The sequence below is a fragment of the Alosa sapidissima genome, chromosome 9, assembly GCF_018492685.1.
Source record: "Alosa sapidissima isolate fAloSap1 chromosome 9, fAloSap1.pri, whole genome shotgun sequence".
Classification (NCBI taxonomy): Eukaryota; Metazoa; Chordata; class Actinopteri; order Clupeiformes; family Clupeidae; genus Alosa; species Alosa sapidissima.
In genome coordinates, this window is record NC_055965.1 from 23462027 (window position 1) to 23481278 (window position 19252).

The 19252-nt window shown below is 40.5% G+C and overlaps 2 protein-coding genes across 3 annotated transcripts in view; both read right to left on the reverse strand.

Annotated features, from left to right (window-relative positions):
• LOC121719492 (polymeric immunoglobulin receptor-like) overlaps nt 1-19252 on the reverse strand; it is a 69931-nt gene that overhangs the window by 12448 nt on the left and 38231 nt on the right. Inside the window, exon 1 of one of the 2 annotated variants that reach the window (XM_042105191.1) lies at nt 139-237. The exons of the other annotated variant lie outside the window; for it this stretch is intronic. Within the exon in view, the coding sequence (XP_041961125.1) occupies nt 139-178 (40 nt within the window). The 5' untranslated portion in view covers nt 179-237. Of the gene's footprint in view, nt 1-138; nt 238-19252 lie in introns of those variants that run through there. 2 annotated transcript variants of the gene reach the window in all.
• LOC121719524 (polymeric immunoglobulin receptor-like) lies at nt 6457-10366 on the reverse strand. The gene is made up of 6 exons (XM_042105246.1): nt 10247-10366; nt 9382-9711; nt 8930-9268; nt 7913-8011; nt 6968-7014; nt 6457-6777 (listed from the first exon to the last, which is right to left on the reverse strand). The coding sequence occupies exons 1-6, from the start codon at nt 10287-10289 to the stop codon at nt 6541-6543; spliced, it is 1095 nt and encodes a 364-aa protein (XP_041961180.1). The 5' UTR covers nt 10290-10366; the 3' UTR covers nt 6457-6540.

Here is a 19252-nt window from a genome sequence, read left to right on the forward strand (position 1 = left end):
GTGTAGTAGCAGTAGGCCTACCTGAGAGTAGGCAGGCGAGGAAAACACTCTAAACGGATAAATGCCTGAAGTTTATATTTCAGCAGAACACAATTTGAGACCACAAGTCAAACACAATAGCAGGTGTAGTAGCAATACCTGAGAGCAGGCAGGCGAGGAGAACAAAAACAATCTTCATTCCGTCCACTGAGTTAAGACACTGGGCCACCAGGCAGAGAGAAGTCAAAGATGGCCAAACCTGCCAGTGATCTACTGGTGTGTGCCAAGAGTTATTATCTGTCTTTTTGGTTTTGCAATTTCCTCTGTGTGCGTGAGAAACTACTCAAGACATGTAGGTGGCAGAAAACATGTAAAGGCAGTAGGATAGTCAGTTAAAAGTTGAAATAGAAGGGTATTATCAAGACGGCAACATACTTTATCTATATTCTAGTTTAATGTGATGTTCAGATATTTGGACACTGGGGATTTATGGAAGTCTCTCTAACCAATAGCACTAGACTTTTGCACTTAACTGGGTCTCTTCTTTTGGTGTCCATAACCCAAAATACTGAAGAAAACTCCCCAAAACCACAGCTTCCCTCTTCTCTGATGCGTCACCACTCCCTGAAAGCATAAACAGAGATTGTTAAATATAAAAGGAGAGTAAAAACAGACAGCTTCAACCCTCCTCCCATGTTCCTAGTCAAGCCATGTCCTGTTAAAGCATTCTGTCGCTGCATGAGTTGAATGAAATGAAATAGAATGGTATTAGCAAAATGGCAATCCCTGCTGGCATTTCAACATTGATTCAACGGTGAACAAACGTTATATACCAAGGGTGAATCAACGTTGAATTATGTGTTGGATTTGCAAAATGAATCAACGTTGATATCGCAACATTGTTTCAACATCTGCCGTTTCAACATAGTTGAACACATGTTGAAAGCCTCAACAGTGAATCACTGTTGAATATGATATATTGCAACATTGAAACAACGCAGTAAAATCCAACATGGTTAAATCCTCAACTACAAATTACCGTTGAATAAACGTTGATATTGCAACATTGCTTCAACATTTTACCTTTATTAGCCTATGCAACTTGCAGTAGGCCTATCACACACAAAAATGATAAACACCTCCATCAAGAACCAGTCAACTTATATATTTTTTTACATTATTTTATTTAGTTTTATGTTTTACAACATTAATGATCTATCCAAACTCAGGTGTATGTGGTGCGAGAGGCTGTGCATATGTATACCGATGGCATCATTCAGCAACAGCAGGGAGTGTCTTCCGACGGCCACAACCACCCACCCTCTCCGGTGCATACTTCAAATTTCTTCCCATGATGTCCATTATTCGGGTCAGGGTGGTTCGCTGAAGACAAAGAGGAAACAACAAACCATTATTGTCAAAAACTAGTGAAAAAGCCTGTGGACATTCTCTGGGATTTGAACTTCCAAATAACGTCCAAGTAACAGTCACACTGTGTGAAGTAAGCGGCGCCAGAGAATGTCTAATAAGGGCTCTGGCGGCGCCCTAATTAGCAAGTTCATAGCTAGCTAATGTTACGCGGTTTCTAAACTAAAACATTTTTTGTCACATACAGCAAACATCACCTCATCATCTGCTAGTTGCCCCCTGAATACCATGTAAAAAAACCGTGGTCTCTGTGGACAGCCCAGGCTCCAAAAACGGCCTGGTCTAGTCTGGACCATGAAACATAACAGACTGTTCCAGCCAGGGGAGGGAGGGGCGAGCTAGCTCTCGGTTTTGTTTGAACATCAACAGAAGTGACGTTACCCAACATCTCTTGGAGCACCTGCAAACTACTATTAGCACCTGTAATGCAAGCTTGTGTGACAAATAAAAGCAAACCTACACGAAGTCAGGTGCAATAGTTAGAAGTAAAACAGATATGTATACACCATCATTATAAAGTTTGGGATACACTTAGAAATGTCCGGTGCATTTCTTTTGATAAAGAGGACCTTTTTTAAAGGCCGTGTTGCAGGGTTCATTTTGGGCACAATTTGCTTGTTGGTAATAAACATTTAAATCCATAATCCATCCGTTATCCATTGTATTTGATGTTGTTGGGTATCACAAAATGCCCACAATGCATTGCATTACATCACCTTGGGGAGGCTACAGACCAAAGCCCACCTTGAGACCCTTGAAAGTAACTAGAGAGGAGAAAAGAGAGACGAGTAAGGGAGTGTTCAGCAGTAGATAGCGCAGATTATAGATAAATAGATATAGATAGCCTAGAAAGATATATAGACAGATAGATAGATAGCTAGATAGATCATGTCATCTGCTGGTCGTGGGGTGAGCTCGACCAGCGGCCAAAATGCACTCGTTTCCCTAGTTACAGCAGCTCTAAATTGATATCAGGCAACGTTATTACCATTGGTAGATCATAGGGTAGCTGTGATATAAATGCTGTGATGAAATTCGAAGTGTAAATATACAAACTTTATGTTGAAAGTGTAACCGCGATGTCAATTGGAATGCATTGAAATGACTGAAGCGCAGATCATGTAGCCCCCAACGTGACGTCATCACCGAATTGCTTAAAAAAAACCCTGCTAATGCTAATAACAACAAAAACTGGCATTTAACACCATTTGGAGACATTTTTAAAAATGATATACATATATTGAGTGCTTTATGTACCCATTAATCAACAGTGGTGGTTAACCTGCAACACGGGCTTTAAAGTGACCCAACACATCTAAGCAGCAGTATGTCTGTGTGATATCATACCTAATTGCAACATTGCCTGCAGCAGCTCTTGCCTTCTTGCTTACACCACCTTTCCTCCCCATCTGACTTGCAATAGCAGCTTCTGGCTCCAGGCTGGGACTGCTGGATAGCACCTAAAAAAATAAAACAGCAATTGCCATACATTTTGTTATTGTTGATAAAGGTCAAAATCATAGCATCAAAAAAATAAGGTAAGTCAATCAGGTGTACAAACAAAAATGATAATTACCTTCTAAAGGCACCCTTGCCACCATCACCATCTATGTTAAGTCTTGATATCAGTTTACTTGTGAGGGCTCTGCCAGTAAAAGATGAGTAAAAGATTAAACAAAATGAAGATAAACAAAATGATGCATCCTGTACAATAAATTAAATTGCAGTACAATTACAGAAATAATGATTATGATCAGTTTGGCAGATATTCACAACACTACTAACATTACCACCAACACAATGGTAAAGTGGCTAAATTGCAAAATTCAAGACTATTTTAAGTACATAGCACATATGTCAAGCAAATTAGAGCATGCATAATAACATAACCCATAGCCCTCACCATGGAACAAAAAAAAAACATTCAAAACACAAACACTTACACCACGTTGAAGGCATCAGCTTCCCTCTTCTCTGATGCATCACCACTCCCTGAAAGCAGAAACAGAGATGGTTAAAGATAAAAGGAGAGTAAAAACAGACAGCTTCAACCCTCCTCCCATGTTCCAAGTCAAGCCATGTCCTGTTGCATAAAGCATTCTGTCGCTGCGTGAGTCTAACATAGATGTCGGTCACAGCTGCATCGCATGAGTTGTGCAAGCCCAGCACATATTATATTTGTATATTTCAAATGAATAACAAAAAAACAATGATTTGTTGCCTTTTAGTTAAAATTGCCCAATATGGACACCGTCTTCCTGTTCCCTGAAATATAACATTATGATGTTTGCCATAACGGTTTGTGTTTGAGCATGCCTGACTCATGTGGTAGTAACACACGCAAATGCTAAAAGAAAAGAAATGAAATAAAATAAAAGAAAATATGATAATGATATTGATTGGCTGATTAGATGAAATACCAGTGCCAAGGATTTGGCTTTTGTGAAGTGAGATCATGCCATATTATAGCATAAGGGGTGTGGATTTGAAAAACAGCTCAAATTTAATCAAACTGCAAACATCACTATATGGGGAAGAAAACCAAATTGGAATGGAAATTTTGGCTTACGCAATATTGTATTGAAGACACGCACACACACACACACAGAGACAAATGGGTCAGCCACATCCTCTGTAAGTGTGACAACGTCACAGATCCAGAGAAACACACGTGAGCTAGCTGAAGTGGGCAGATCGAGGTGGTGTGTGTGTGTGTGTGTGTGCACCTGTGTGTGCGTCTGTGTGTGTGTGTGTGTGTGTGTGTGTGTGTGTGTATATGTGTGTGTGTGTGTGTGTGTGTGTATGTGTGTGTGTGTGTGTGTGTGTGTGTGCGCCTGTGTGTGCGTCTGTGTGTGTGTGTGTGTGTGTGTGTGTGTGTGTGTGTATATGTGTGTGTGTGTGTGTGTGTGTGTGTGTGCATGGATGGGCACAAATACATAAAAAATGTATTTCTAAATAAAATACCAAATACCCACCTTAAAAATTTATCAAAATAAAATACTGTGTTTTTGTATTTTCAAAATACTACAAAATACTTCCTTCTATAAGCCTATTTCGTCTATCCCTTCACTTGTACACTACCTGGAAAAAACATCTGAAAGCAAGAGACTCCTTCCATTATCAGTCAATCAGTCAACAGATTAGATATGCTGACCCCTCATGTTAGACATCCCAATATAAACCTCTGCCCTGAGAAATGTTCGGTAACTCATGGAACCCTTCCTTATGTATACTTATTTACTCTATTGGGGCCCACTATGAATTAGTGACAGTAACTCAAAGACAAACAATCCAAATGGATGATTTATTTAGGAATTTAAACTAGGTAGCATTTTAACCTTTTAAGTTATTTAACACCATCACTACCACACTTATTGTGAGTTTCAACACAGTTAAATCATTTTGTATACACTTAAAATTGGTGTGTGCACAACCTCTATCAATGTAAATACAAAAAAAGTAAAAATAAAAAATCAATCCAATTTGTAGCATCGCGCATTTTGTGTTGTGATGACTAGCGTAACGTGTATGCCCATAACAAGTATCAAACAGCGCCAAAATTCCCTAGTGGCCAAGAGCAGTATAACAGGGGCTTGACCATGCGAGGGTGCAACAGAGACAGAGATTTTGTGCTTTAAAGATAGTTAGATAGATGTCATCACAGTGTTTCACAGAAAGAATTTTACAGTGTTTTGAAAATGCAAAAATACACAGCACTGAAGTATTTTGATACAAAATATAAAGACATTTTCATCAGCCGTGGCCCACTGGTTAGCGCTCTGGACTTGCAACCGGAGGGTTGCCGGTTCGAGCCCCGACCAGTGGGCTGCGGCTGAAGTGCCCTTGAGCAAGGCACCTAACCCCTCACTGCTCCCCGAGCGCCGCCATTGTAGCAGGCAGCTCACTGCGCCGGGATTAGTTTGTGCTTCACTTCACTGTGTGTACAATGTGTGCTGTTTGTGTTTCACTAATTCACCGATTGGGTTAAATGCAGAGACCAAATTTCCCTCACGAGATCAAAAAAAAAAGTACTTATACTTATCTCAATAAAATACAAATTACAAAATAGTATTTTGTATTTGAAATATGCATTTTAAATGCATGTATTAGAAATACTGCCCACCCCTGTGTGTGTGTGTGTGTGTGTGTGTGTGTGTGTGCAAACATGCAATAACGTTGTCACCACTTTATGTACACTTCAGATGCATATAAAATATTCCATACTAAATTTACACTTTTATATCAATCCAGTACACTTAAGTATGTTTAATTCAAAGAATATTCATGTTGTATGACAAACAATGATATATTCATATTTGATGGTCAATCCAGTTAACTTCTTAATACAGTAAGTTCTACAAATGCTGATAAACAAAATTATACACATCTTTAATTCAAATTACAAAGCATATTTTTACATTTCATTAACTATAGATATAAATCTAACCTACAATACAACATTAGACTCATGCATGAATCCTATAAGGCTGTGTTCACATTTTTGCATCTTCTTTTAAGCTGCCAGCATCTATTTTACAAAGTGTTTTTTTAATGCAGCTCAGGACTTTTTTAAGATGGAAAAAGTTCAACGTCTGAGGAAAAAAAAACTAAAGTGCTGTTTTGACAGCTGCCCAATGTCAAGCTGAGTAGTGAGACGCTGTTACTTCATTCAAAATCTCTCTGTATTCTATCCATCATCATAACTCTCTCTGTATTCCATCATATTGTATAATCATAATATTTTTTGTCAGTAGCCAGACAAGTTGTGGGTTCAATTCCTGACTGCCACCATTCTGCCCTTGAGTAAGACACCTCACCCCAAATTTCTCTGGTGAAACTGGCCCTTGTAATAACTACCATGAAGATGACATTTTGTCACTGTGTTCGTTGTCATTAGATAGATTCCTCAGAGAGACAACAGGTTTTAATCATCATCAGCAGAGAGGTTGAAAAGGAATAATGGGAATAACCTGAAATATTTTGCGCAAAGTTCTTTTCATTTAATTGTTTAGGACATTTGTTTAGTTCACTTTTAAAACACTGGCTTATACACATTACAGGAATTGAAATACATCTAAGTATGGGAGGGGCCATTCACAATTGCCCAACCACAGGAGGGCTCCTCTTTATTGACTATGACGTCTCTGAGGATGGAATCTTCTGGAAAGTTCCAGAGGCGTAGCCAGGGTCTTCAGAGGGATCTGCAGGTAGCTGCACTGTTGAGTATGAAGGGTCTCCACCAGGGCTTGTGTGTAATTGGACAGTCGAGTAGGTCGGGTCACAGGAGGGGTTTGTGGGTAATTGAGCCAGGGCGTAGACTGAGATGCTGGTGTCCTGAATCTCTTCATACACCCCATCTGTAGGAGCTCTCTGTGACAATGAAGGATGAGGACACAACAATATCATTAATATTAATGGTGTATTGATATGAACAGTCTAAATTACAGTATATTTAATTCGTTTGTCACACACGTAAGCTTTGTGACATAGATCCATAGTCATAGATCCTTTTTTTTTGCAAGATGGACACATTTTACCTCAGACACTCAGGTTTACATACCGCTCTGTCGTTGTCTTGAACAGTGCCGCTATGGTTGAAGGACGGCTCTAATCAAACACACACACACACACACACACACACACACACACACACACACACACACACACACACACACACACACACATGCACACACACACACACACATGCACACAAACAGAAGGAAAGAGACAGAGACAAATACTGAAACAAGCGAAATGAACAACAACATCAACAAAAGATTAAACAGCCTTTATGGAGGAAAAATATACAAGTGGGCAAAATAGAGAAAAGGAAATGTGATCGGCTCCTACACACAGTTACATTCTGTCAAAGCATGGCAGTGGGTGTTCCCGACGGTAGCTATGCAAATGACTTTGACTGAAGTATAACCGTAATTTGATTGGCTGGTACCTTTTGTTGTTGTCCGTCGGTGCAGCAAAAGTTTAACTTTTTGACGCAAGCGACGGGAGCAACGTGACGCAACGGACCCACAATTCAGTTCAGCAACGGATGACGTAAGTGAAAGGACTGCACTGCACAAAACTACATGTATGTGTAGGAGCCGTAACTCACTCGATGAACCAAACACTCATCCTCTACAAACACAGCGGCACTACAATGATCCAAACTACGGTCTACGCAAATGGAGTACATTAAAATAAACCGCAGAGAAGCAGCCATGGACACAGGACATCAGTGTGGTGTTGTTGAAATAAAGAATAAAGAATAAAGAATAAATTGTTGAATAAAGAATGCTCTCTGACTCATTAACATAATTTTACAGATTTGTTGTTGTGGACTTGCCTAAGTGAGATACACTAACTTCCTGTTTTCAGAGGAGAGAGACAGACAGGAAACAGAGCATGAACCCAAGAGATGGATGATAAATGCGATCAAGTGAAAGACAAAGAAGGAGAGAGGAGAAAGAGAGAAGACAAGATGAGAAAGAGAGAAATATATTCCCACCTCTACCCCTTCTCTTCTGGCACATGACACAAATGAAGAAAACAATTCCAAACCCCAACACCACTATTGTCATGGATACGGGGAGAACCACAGGAGAACCTAAGAGAACGTATTGGATCACAAAAGTTACCACAGAAGTTATCACAGAAGAACCTCATCATAGTGCCACACAGGGAGATTGATGAAATGATGAATAGTAATTCAGAATTCACTGGAACCACAGTCAAACAAACCAAATGAAGTTCCTGTCACATACTCAAATATAGTCAAAATATTCAACTGAACAGAGAAAAAAAATATTATTATGCAGTTTAATGTAAGGGTGTTAAGAGTCCCAAACTTCACCCCATAGCCTTCCCAAAAGAGAGAGGCCATTTTGGCAAAAAAAGAGAAATAACCCAGATAAGAAGCTACTGGTGACGAAACACCTCTGAAATACCCTATGCAGTGTTTGACTATGACAAATGTGTTGTCAGTGTTTGACTATGTAAAAATGCTGAATGCTAGAATTGAGAAAGCATTATCTTGTTAAAATATATGATGGGCTGATATCATATTATGGAGGTGGTAGTATCTACATAACACTGTCATGAACGTGTCATAAACATTATAAACACCGTTTATACTTGTTTATAACTATAAACACGTACATTATACAAACGTTTATGACCTCACGCTTCTGTCACTCGCTTCTGTCACGTGTCATTCGGTTTTTGTCATGGCAAGTTAGTGGGTTAGTGTTAGGGTTATGACAGTGTCAAGTCACTCTTATGTAGAAACCTAAAGTAAAGTGTTACCAAACAATCTTCTCTCTGAAGTTAATTTCATCAGCTTTGACATCAATTAAATGAATTCAATACATTCCCGTGACTTCACCCCATATCAATCACTGACAGTGATAGTAGGAGCAATCCTCATCTAATTCCCTAATAATTTCCTCCAAGGATACTTTCCCCCAATGAAAAAAAACCCCAACAGAACTGAGCTCTGTGAAATGAAGTACTGAATCATACATACCAGTGTGCACATCCAGCTGTATTGTCTTGAACTGGTCAACACTCACTTTAGAGTCGTTGGAGGGCGGTTCGTCCAGAGCACACCAGTATGTCCCATAATCCTCTTCGGTGACCTTGGTAATGTTGATCATGAAGAACCCTCCAGTGGTGTCGTCATAGAGAGAGAACCTGTCTCTGCTCTCCCATTGGTCCTTTCTGTCTGTTCTTATTCTATCCTCACACCCTACAGCTGTGTTCTTACATAGGTACTTGCTCTTGTGTTTATTAGTATCTTCATACTTGCATTTGATGGTGATGTCATCTCCAACATACCCTGACACTCTATAGACTTCCTCTTTTCCTGGTATGGTAAAAAGGAGTGAATGTGTCAGAGGTCTAAAAGTGTTAAGTGTGTCTAATTAGCAGGCAACTTGACACAATATGCATATTCAAATGTAAAAGAAAAGCATTCACCTTCTTTCACTTTCAGATTGACTTCTGTGTAGTCATCTAAGAAGGTTTTCTGCACTCCACACCAGTACTTCCCCTCATCACTCTTTGTCAGGTTTCTCATGATCACCTTTAAGAATCCGCCGTCCGTATTGTCATACAGAGAGAATCTGCCTTTAGTCTGCCACCCTTTATTACCCTCTGTTTGTATTTGAGTATCACAGAGATATTTACCCCCAATGGCATCATCTTTGCAAAAGTATTTGTTTTGGTCTCTGTGTTCATCCTTATATTTACACTTGATGATGATGGAACTTCCTGCATATCCTTCCACAGCAAAACCCCAACAACCACCTGCCAAGAAACAACTATGAGACCGACATCCACGTGGCATCAATTTTGAGAAACACACTACGATGTGAGTTTGACAGCATATTTTGCTGACAGTGCATGTGCTCTGTGGCCAGAGTGAAGTCAGACACACAAAGTGGGCAGAGTCAGGCCGAAGTTAATTAATAAAAGATAGATAGATAGAATTTAACACTGGTTGTGTGTGTTTGGTTTATTCAATTTTACTTCACCTGAGACATCTTGACCATTTCACATTCCTGGGCTTTACACCTACCCACCTTAAATTACCTACAATACCATAAAGTGAATTAAAGCTCCAATGTCTTCAACTGTCAGGCCATCGCCAAAATCCACCAAAGTGAAGAGTTAAACAGCTTTGTCAGAGATGGATACTCTTATAGTGTAGCATGTAATGGCATGACGGACGACTTCCAATTTGTTAAAACACTGTACTAGCATTTAGTTAGAGTCCAACAGCTTATTATTAATGACTTGTGTAAGTCCCAATATAGGGTCTGTGTTAAATTAAAAGTCTTACCGATACCCAGGGAGAGGACAAAGAGCAGAAGAGTCGACTCCATCTTTATCGGCTGGAACGTAAAGACATTGAGTTCCTGTAAATGCAGGATGCTTCTTTTCTCACGCTCTCTGAATGCTAGCTTCCTCTCTAATATGTCACCTATAGTTTGGTTGTTTCATTCATCATTTCTAGTCCCACCCCCTCATTTCAAGACATGCTACAGAGAGAGAGAGAGAGAGAGAGAGAGAGAGAGAGAAAGAGAGAGATAAGCTATTTGGTAGGCAAAGAAACTGGGGGGGGGGGGGGGTTACGTTATAATCATGTAACAACCTATATAAGGGACCGTTCGGTATTTATGGAATGGACCACCGGAGGAAAGTAGGGGAGGGTCATGTCTTTTTATTATTTGTTAAGGATAGGGTCACCCAACATTTTTTAGGGTGGGGGAGGGGGGTCACCCAACTTTTGTATTCATGAAAACAGCAACATTTCAAAGTGGCTTGTTTGGTGCATATTTTTCCATGTAGTCTCAGTCTTCACACTTCAGGCACCTACCTCTTTGCACATCATGTTTATACTTTCTTCATTTCACGTTTATCCTTCATTCATCCCCTATTGTTCAAAGGGTTGCAGTACACCTATTTGTCCATTTCGCAATTGCATGTTTGTGCATTGGTCAACTAACTAGATGTACCGCAGAGCGGTACAAAATATGACCGCCGCCCAGTCCAGCACATTTTTTCCACAAAAATAAATCACGCTGAAAGGCCTATATGATTCTAACTGTCTTATGCATTATCCACACTCAATTCTCACTGGTATCTGCTAGACAACAAGTACCAAAACATGATTAGTTCATAGATTTCACATGTAAAATGTATTTTATACAACCCCACTCCCATCTTGCCTGTTCATAATTCTGAGTAATTCTTGAATTGTGTGCATGTGTGCGTGTACACGTTTATGTTTATGTGTGTGAGTGTGCGTGCTTGTGTGTTTGCCTGCGTATGTGTGTTTGTCCATGCATGCGTACATATGTCTACTGTGTGAGTATGTGTCATACGTATGATTACTGTGAATGTATGTGTGTGCGTGTGTATCTGTTTATACACATGTGTGCACATGGAATGGGTTAACATGACCCCTGGAGGCAAACATACAGAAAGAAATGGTCATCCTAGGCCCTACGGTTCTCAAGATATTCACAGAAAACTGTGTCTGCCCTTTCGGGGGGTCCAGTACAGCGGGGGGGTTGGGGGGCTACAGATCAAAACAAAAAACGATGGTTCCATGCTATCCATGTGGGGTTACATGCCCACCAAGTTTTGTGTACCCCGGTCTTTCAGTGTCCCGGGAATCCTTGTTGGTGTATGGTCACTAAATGTACACATAAATTATTTTATTGTAAGGCCCCCCATGAACGAAAGTTCACAAAACTTGGCATGCATTCGGAGGGTGTCATAATGATCCTACACTTTCAATTTCGTGCAGTTTTGACCATGTCAGCCAGAGATATTGTGATGAAAACACCTAATTTTTTGCTTTTTAGTTTTTAACTGGTGGCGCTATACATGAAATAAGTGGTAATGGGATGGGTTGACATGCCCCCTTAAGAACAACATACAAAAAAAAGGTGGACCTCCTAGGCCCTACGGTTCTCGAGATATTCACAGAAAACTGTCTCCGGCCACCTACAGACCAGTTGGTGTATAGTAACATAAATTAATTTATTGTGTGGCCCCCCATGAACGGAATTCAACGGAACTTAGCGTGTATTCAGAGGGTGTCATAATGATCCTACACTTCCAATTTCGTGTAGTTTTGACTATGTTAGGTCACAGATACCTGCGATTACAACACCTCATCTTTACATTTTTACCTACCCTCCTTTCGGGGGGTGCAGTCCAGCGGGGGGGCTACAGATCAAAACGAAAAAAAGATGGTTCCATGCTATCCATATGGGGTTACATGCCCACCAAGTGTTGTCTACCCCGGTCTTTCAGTGTCCCGGGAATCCTTGACGGAAATTTGGACATGCGAAAAAAAAAAAAAAAAGAAGGTTATAATAATGTAGGCAACAAAGTACTTTATTCACGCCTAACAGCCTATATTCATTTGGTCATCATTACACAGCCCTAAAAAGGGTAAATTTAGGGCTTTAAACAATGTGCATGCTTTAACATTAGTAAAGCATAATTGTGCTTCATTCATCCACACATCCAGCTCCTATAACGTTTGGACAAGCATAGCCTATCAATTGACCTTGTCCCTGCCCATCTCTAGCTTTGCTGTCTCCATCTTTTCTGTTTTTGTTGTTTGCAAAAAATGTTAGTATTTATTGTTAAAACAATTTCTGTAATTGCTGCCCCCGTGTGCTGTCGTTCTCTTTCCTGGACAAACAAAATGTGTCGTGTTCTAAGTAGACTAGTGCATAATTCTGCTTCATAAAGTAGAACAAATGCATTTGGTTATTTTACAGACATATAAATAACCTACTGTCATGCAGTTTATGGACTACAGTGCAGAGTTGGGAAGTTATGGTAGGCCAACTTGGAGTGAATATACAAACAGGGGAAATTCTTTCTCTACTCGTAGCCTGAGGCTGGTACGCACAGTGCGTAGGCCTCTGGCCGTACACTATGCAAGCGCCAATGAATGGTGCTCTCAAGACATCCACGGCATTAACTTAAATAGGTTAACATCACATCACGCAAGCAAAACGATGCTTTGAAGACATCTGTTTTGCTGGAAGGACAAGACAACAGTTGTCATAATCGTCACAGGGAAATTCCTTCCAAATGGCCCTATCAAGTCTTTAAACATATTTCATGAGGGATGGATTCAGCTTGTGCAGTCTGTGGAAAGACAACTGCAAGAACTGGATGCAGGCGAAGACTCCCGCAATATTTTAAGGTCATGTGATATGGTGACTCGGTGGTAAGTTCCTCCCCGGCTGCTAGAAGTCAGACAGTATTTCTAACCAGCATGCAGTGTGTCCATCCCAGCATGCATTGTGTCCATCCCAGTATGCATCACATCAAGCCAGATCTGCATCAAGGTGAACGAGCCTAATCCTCCAGTGGTGTTGTCATAGAGACAGAACCTCACATTGGTCCTTTCTGTCAGTTTCTGTTCCTATCCTCACAATCCTATAGCTGTGTTCTTAGAGAGACACTTCCTCTTGTTTCTGTCCGAATCTTCATGCATTTATTGGTGATGTCATGTCCCACATACCCTGACACTTTATAGTCTTCCTCTTTTCCTGATGCTTTACCTGACAGCAACAAGAAATAGACGTGAAAGGTTCTCAATCAGACAGACATGTGTTTGCTCATTTTGACACTGACAGGACACTGTGCGAAAGTCACAACAGACAAAAATAAAAAATAAAAAAAGCAAAAACACTCACCTTTGTTCATCGTTAGAACAACTTTTTTGAAGACTCGGATTTAGTTTAACTGACTATCAAATTACCGATGTGCTGTTTAAAGTTGCGCTGCTCGCTGTTAAAGGGAGCGACAGATGTCATTCTCATTGGTTTAAATGATGTTACGCCCAAAACACACCCATGACTAAGAAACATGGCCCACCTTCTTAAAAGAGCCGGATGTTTGATAATGTTTTATAACTACACCACACCCAATGTGGACTGGACAACCCACGAAATCTGTTAAAACCTTTCACCAGTGACCATCCATTTTAGACTGTCATGATAAGGTCCACCCTAACCCTAGGCCACAAAGAATGTTGACCTTGCGATACAAAAATAACTCTGTTAAAATGGGTTTGCGTTAACACTGTTAATAACGCGTTTAACTGACAGCACTAGTTTACTGTATTCTCATATTTACATTTGATGATGATGGAATCTTTTGCATATCCTTCCATAGTAAAAGCCCCACACCCACCTGCCAATAAATAACTATAAGACTGACATTCAAATGTTATCAATTTAGATATATTTATTAGTGCTGTCAAACGATTAAAAATTGTAATCACGATTAATCGCTGAATTCCTATAGTTAATCACGATTAATCACATATTTTATCGCATTATTAAAATTCTATTATTTTGCATTGCTGAACTTTCCAGGATTCCATATTAACAATATAAAGCAATTATTGTGTATCTTGATTAGGATTCAAATGAAAGCAAAGCAAGTTACTTCATTAACTTAACTTTAAGACGTAGGTCTATTTGATTATTTCAAATCAAATTTCAAAAGATCTACAGCAAACCTGAGGCAACACAATATATTCTTCAGAAATATAGCTAATAAAGGGCATAACAAACATATTTTGAGTTCTTATCTTTGAGTTCAGTTGAAAATAAGGAACTTTTCGACATGAGTGCACTGCCATTTTATAGGCTTACAGTCTATGGTGCACTGTCACTTGCCACACACATCAGCGCCGACATTTTTAACACGCAAACACTAGATGAACAATGGATTTTATGGAGCGGCGTCGACCAAATATAACTGAATCGTGATTTACACGGTGGAAAAGTGCTATGCTGGTGTGCAGAGTTGTATTGAAAAGAATGGAATCTAATGTACAGTAAATGAATGTCGAAAGCAGAGTGCATCGCACTGGTGCATCGGTGTCCACAGCAATTTAAAACACCATTCAGCTGACCAGGAGTTCAGAACTGCGTTGGTGTTTATTATACGAATCTACTCTTTGGCCGGCTCGTAAGCCCAAACAAGTGTGTGCAGCATGCCTTTACGTAGCCTACTAAAGGCGCATCATAAAGATAGGCTACATTTAATCTGCATCACGCCCCATTTTAGCGGAAAACAAGTTAACATTATATCAGACCTCTCAAGTCTCACGCATTGAGCGTGAGACACACACATTTCAATGACTTCACACGATCACACGCCGCCACACATGGCATTTCTCACTCCGAGAAATTATAAGGCAAGGCATAATTCTAAAAACGTTAGCACAAGACACAACTGTTCTTCATCAACTCAACTTCATCTCAATTGTAGGCATAATGTCTCACATATCACAGCAGAATCCCAGTCCTAATGACAATGAAAACCTGGGCCATCCGCCGGCATGTTCTGCAGACAGTGGCATCCTCCTCTCATTATTTAGGCTGCTTCTCTGGGAGTGACTGCAATTTCAGAAGGATTTGTGAGAAACAGTTGGAAGGATTACTGACCAGGCCTACCTGGCCTATAGGCTCAGGGGCTTAAGCCTTAAGGGTTCTGGGGACTCTGTGTGAAGTCATTAGTCTACTGTGTTCTCCACCCCGATATCTGAATGGGGCCCCTTAAAGGCACAATGTGTCTTTTTTGTGAACTTTTGAAGTGTAATGCATTCAAAAATCAACTATACATATCAATATAATGTGAAGAAATAACTATACTGACATTTTCTAATCGAAGAATATGCATAGCATTGCAGAGATCTCCTCCAGAATTAGCGTGCTAACCGACTAGCCCCGGGTCATCCAGTCTTGCAATTCCAGTTTATGTCTGAGGTGGCGACAGGGAGTAACATACCGGCCAAACCGTCTTCAGTGCAGCCCAGAGCAGTCGAGAAAGAGACAACGGAATTACGCACGCTCTGCTCCCACCCCCTCCTGCTCCTCCCCTCCCCCACGGAGTTCAAGTTCTACGGTAAAGTGTACTGCAAGAATGGCCGAAAGTTCTAGGAAGAGACCTCCATCGCCTCCAGCTAAAAAAAACTCGATCTGAGGCGAAAAGAATATCAGATGGGAAGCAAGCAAATACACGTTAATCTAGGGAGTGCTTTCCACCGATGGAGACAGCTTGGATAGCAAGGAGATGCAGTTCGATTCTGAACTTGCGACATTTCTTCTTGACTGGTAAGTAAACATCTGTTAAACATAATTCATAATTTTGATTAAGCAAAGGAGATATTGTAGAATTAGCTCTCGAGCCACTAGGTAATGTTTGTCAGCTGTAGATCGCGGTAAATTGACTTCGTTCGACCGCCATTGCTAACGTTACCAACCTAGCGATAGCGTCCTTGCTGCATATGCTAAGCAGTTTGCCAAATACTATTATTTGTACGCGACACAATACATAGAGTGTGATGTTCCAATATGCAATAAATACATTTTGATATTGGTGAATGTTCACTGGCTTGTGGTCTCGCTAACGAATGATGTTGGCAGCATAAGATACTAAAATTACAACTAATGCTAGCTCTACACGATTAGGATAACTTTCAGATACGTTAGAATACTATCCTCTATCTTCGGTAACGTTATAAGTTGCTTAGATTGTGTCGGGCCTGTTGCAAAATAGCATCACCATTTTCCTTTGAAGCTCTTCAAACATGTCTTTATCCCAATATACCCATGTGTGTGTTTGTATCTGTTTTCACAGGATTAGATCACCTCTTCATTTCCTGTGGCTCATCAACATGAAGCCTGACTTGTTAGCCAGACTTCTTGCTGTTGAAGACTGCTAAGGACTATCCATGTGCCCAGCTGCTTCCCTCCTGCCTCATATAGTCCAAAAGTTACATTTCTATTCGTGTTGTTGCACTTGGTAGATGTAAAGTTTATTCCTGTCTTGTAGTTTTATAATAAATACCAAGAATCAGGATTGGTGAAACATTGGTTGTGCCTGAAAGTGTTCTTTGATCAAGATTGGTATACTAACATCATGCTTTTCTCTCCTGTTCCTGACTTCTTAGAATCTATTTGTCGTTAAAGAGCTGTTTAAACTAATGTAATTTCAAGTGGTAGCTTTGGCTCTTGACAATTGTGTCCATAGTTTTAAATATGAACTCATAGCCTAAAGGTGCAAAGGAAAAGATGAACATACCATTTTAGTCATAATTCAGGTATTCTTTATGTTACATGAAATGTAGCCACTGTGCTCTTAGAAAGTTTTATTGTTAGTTGTAGAGGATGATTGTGTAAGGAATAACGTTCTGTAAGGCGGTCATTATCGTGGCATATCTCCCGACAGTGATGCAGCGCTGGCCGTGGCCTGCCGAGTTTCACTTTCCTTGACATTCTCTGGTTATACTTAGCAACGGTCCGGTATTAAAAATTATCAGACCGTAGGACGTTGGGAAGTCCCATCGGAGTGAATGGAGCATTCTACAGCATTATAAAGAGCCGTGTAATAAATGGTAATAATAATGACCTCTAATAGTAAACAGAACGATTGGCTGTAACCACTGACTACATGGAGCATTTTAGTTACTGGCTACGTAGCAAGAACACCTGTGTTGCTGCCAGACTCTCACGGTGACTGTTCTCCAAACGCCTCTGCTGGTCAGCGCGCTCTCTGGCTGCTCTGACAGCTCGAGCCGTCCCTGTACTGTTCTTTCCAGGTCTGGGACTGACACTAGACACCCAGGCCTTTTCTTCTTTGCCTGGCCCTTACGTTTGCCCACTCTTGTCTGACTCGATGCAGGGGGGATGTAATCTTCGTCGTCAGTCTCCACCCGAAAAAAATACCTTATTACTATTTTCAGTTTTATCCATCCATACAATCGCTACTACACGCAGGCTAGGCTTAGCCTTTGCTAAGACTCGCTTGCCAAATGCCGCTAGCAAATTTGTATTTATTTCTCAAATGTGTCAGTACCAACAATACCAGTGTGAAAAGCAAAACGTTAATAAAAACTGTTATATGTAAGTGATCGGGTAAGGGTGAGCCGCTTGAAGAAGACATTTTCCGGATTTAGGAGTTTTTTTTTTCTAGGCGGCGACCATAGACACAGAGACATTCTCTGATAGACACATAGGGATAGACAGTAGCGAAAACGGAGATGGGGGAGGAGAGGAGGGCATGGGCAATGTGCGTTTCGTCGTTTCTACCACTAGCAACTCATTGTGACATCATTGTTTTCCTACATGCTGCCCCCAACTGGATTGGCGTGTGGAGTGTGAATTAAATAAAACGAAATCCTGACGGATTGTGCCTTTAACTTCAAATAACTTTGGTTATGTTATGTGATATGTCTTATTATGGATTCGCAACAGTGGAATCAACTGTAAACAAGTTCACTTCCCTCTGTTATCACTGTCAGGGCCAAAGAAAGTAGTAGGCCTATAACAAACTGAAAAAGGCAGCTTCTGCTTCTTTTCTTTGCGTGTTATAAAGGTATGACTTGTTCATACATACCAACTCTCTAATTGATATCTGAATGTGACTAGAAACCTGTCAGTGGTTTTAATCTTTTTCCCCTCTTGACTTCCTTTTTTTAAGTAATTGTGAAGTTGAAACAGTTGTCCTCCTGCCTCATTTGGCCACTGTTTAATAATATATTTGGACTGTGAGTGTCGACCTTCAGCACTATGCTGTACTCTAAGAGCCTTCATAGATGCCTGTGTGTTGTCTTTCATACAGTCACGTTGCTCAGCTGTGGTTAGATGTGAGTTTATTTGATTCATTCACATTCCTCCAAATGGCCAATGGGGGCTTGAGAGAATGTGGGAAAGAGAGAGGGGGGAGAGAGAAAGAGGTGGAAGGGTAGAGAGAGAGAGAAGTATACAAGCAGAATAGTCATGGTGGAAAGATGATGTGTTTAATCAAACATACAGGAAGGGAGGTGATGAAGCCCCAGGGGAGAGCGAGAGAGTACTGGGTAACCACGGAAACATTAACCACTGACCCAAGCTACAGCCTTCTCACCCAACACAAGTCTGTCTTCTTTGAACTCAGAAGGAGTATGGAGACATGGTGAACAACCACGGCAAGCTAAACCCCTCGGCTTGGCACTGTCCCGGACTTAACCACCAGTGTCCCAAATTCAAGTTCTTGTTTTTTCCCATTCTACGTAATAAACAGCATAATAATCTTGCACCACTCAATTAACTCATTCTGGTCCACCATAAGTTCTGAACACTTAATTTATTAAACACCATTTTATTAACATTAATCATCTGCTGTTTCACACAACACTCATTTTCAGAGGTTGCGCTTTTGACTCTTTTTTGAGGTTGCACTAGACGTTCTCATTGTCCGTTGCTTTGACGGACAGGTTTGTAAAACATTCCGTCAATAATCTTTTTTACGTGTC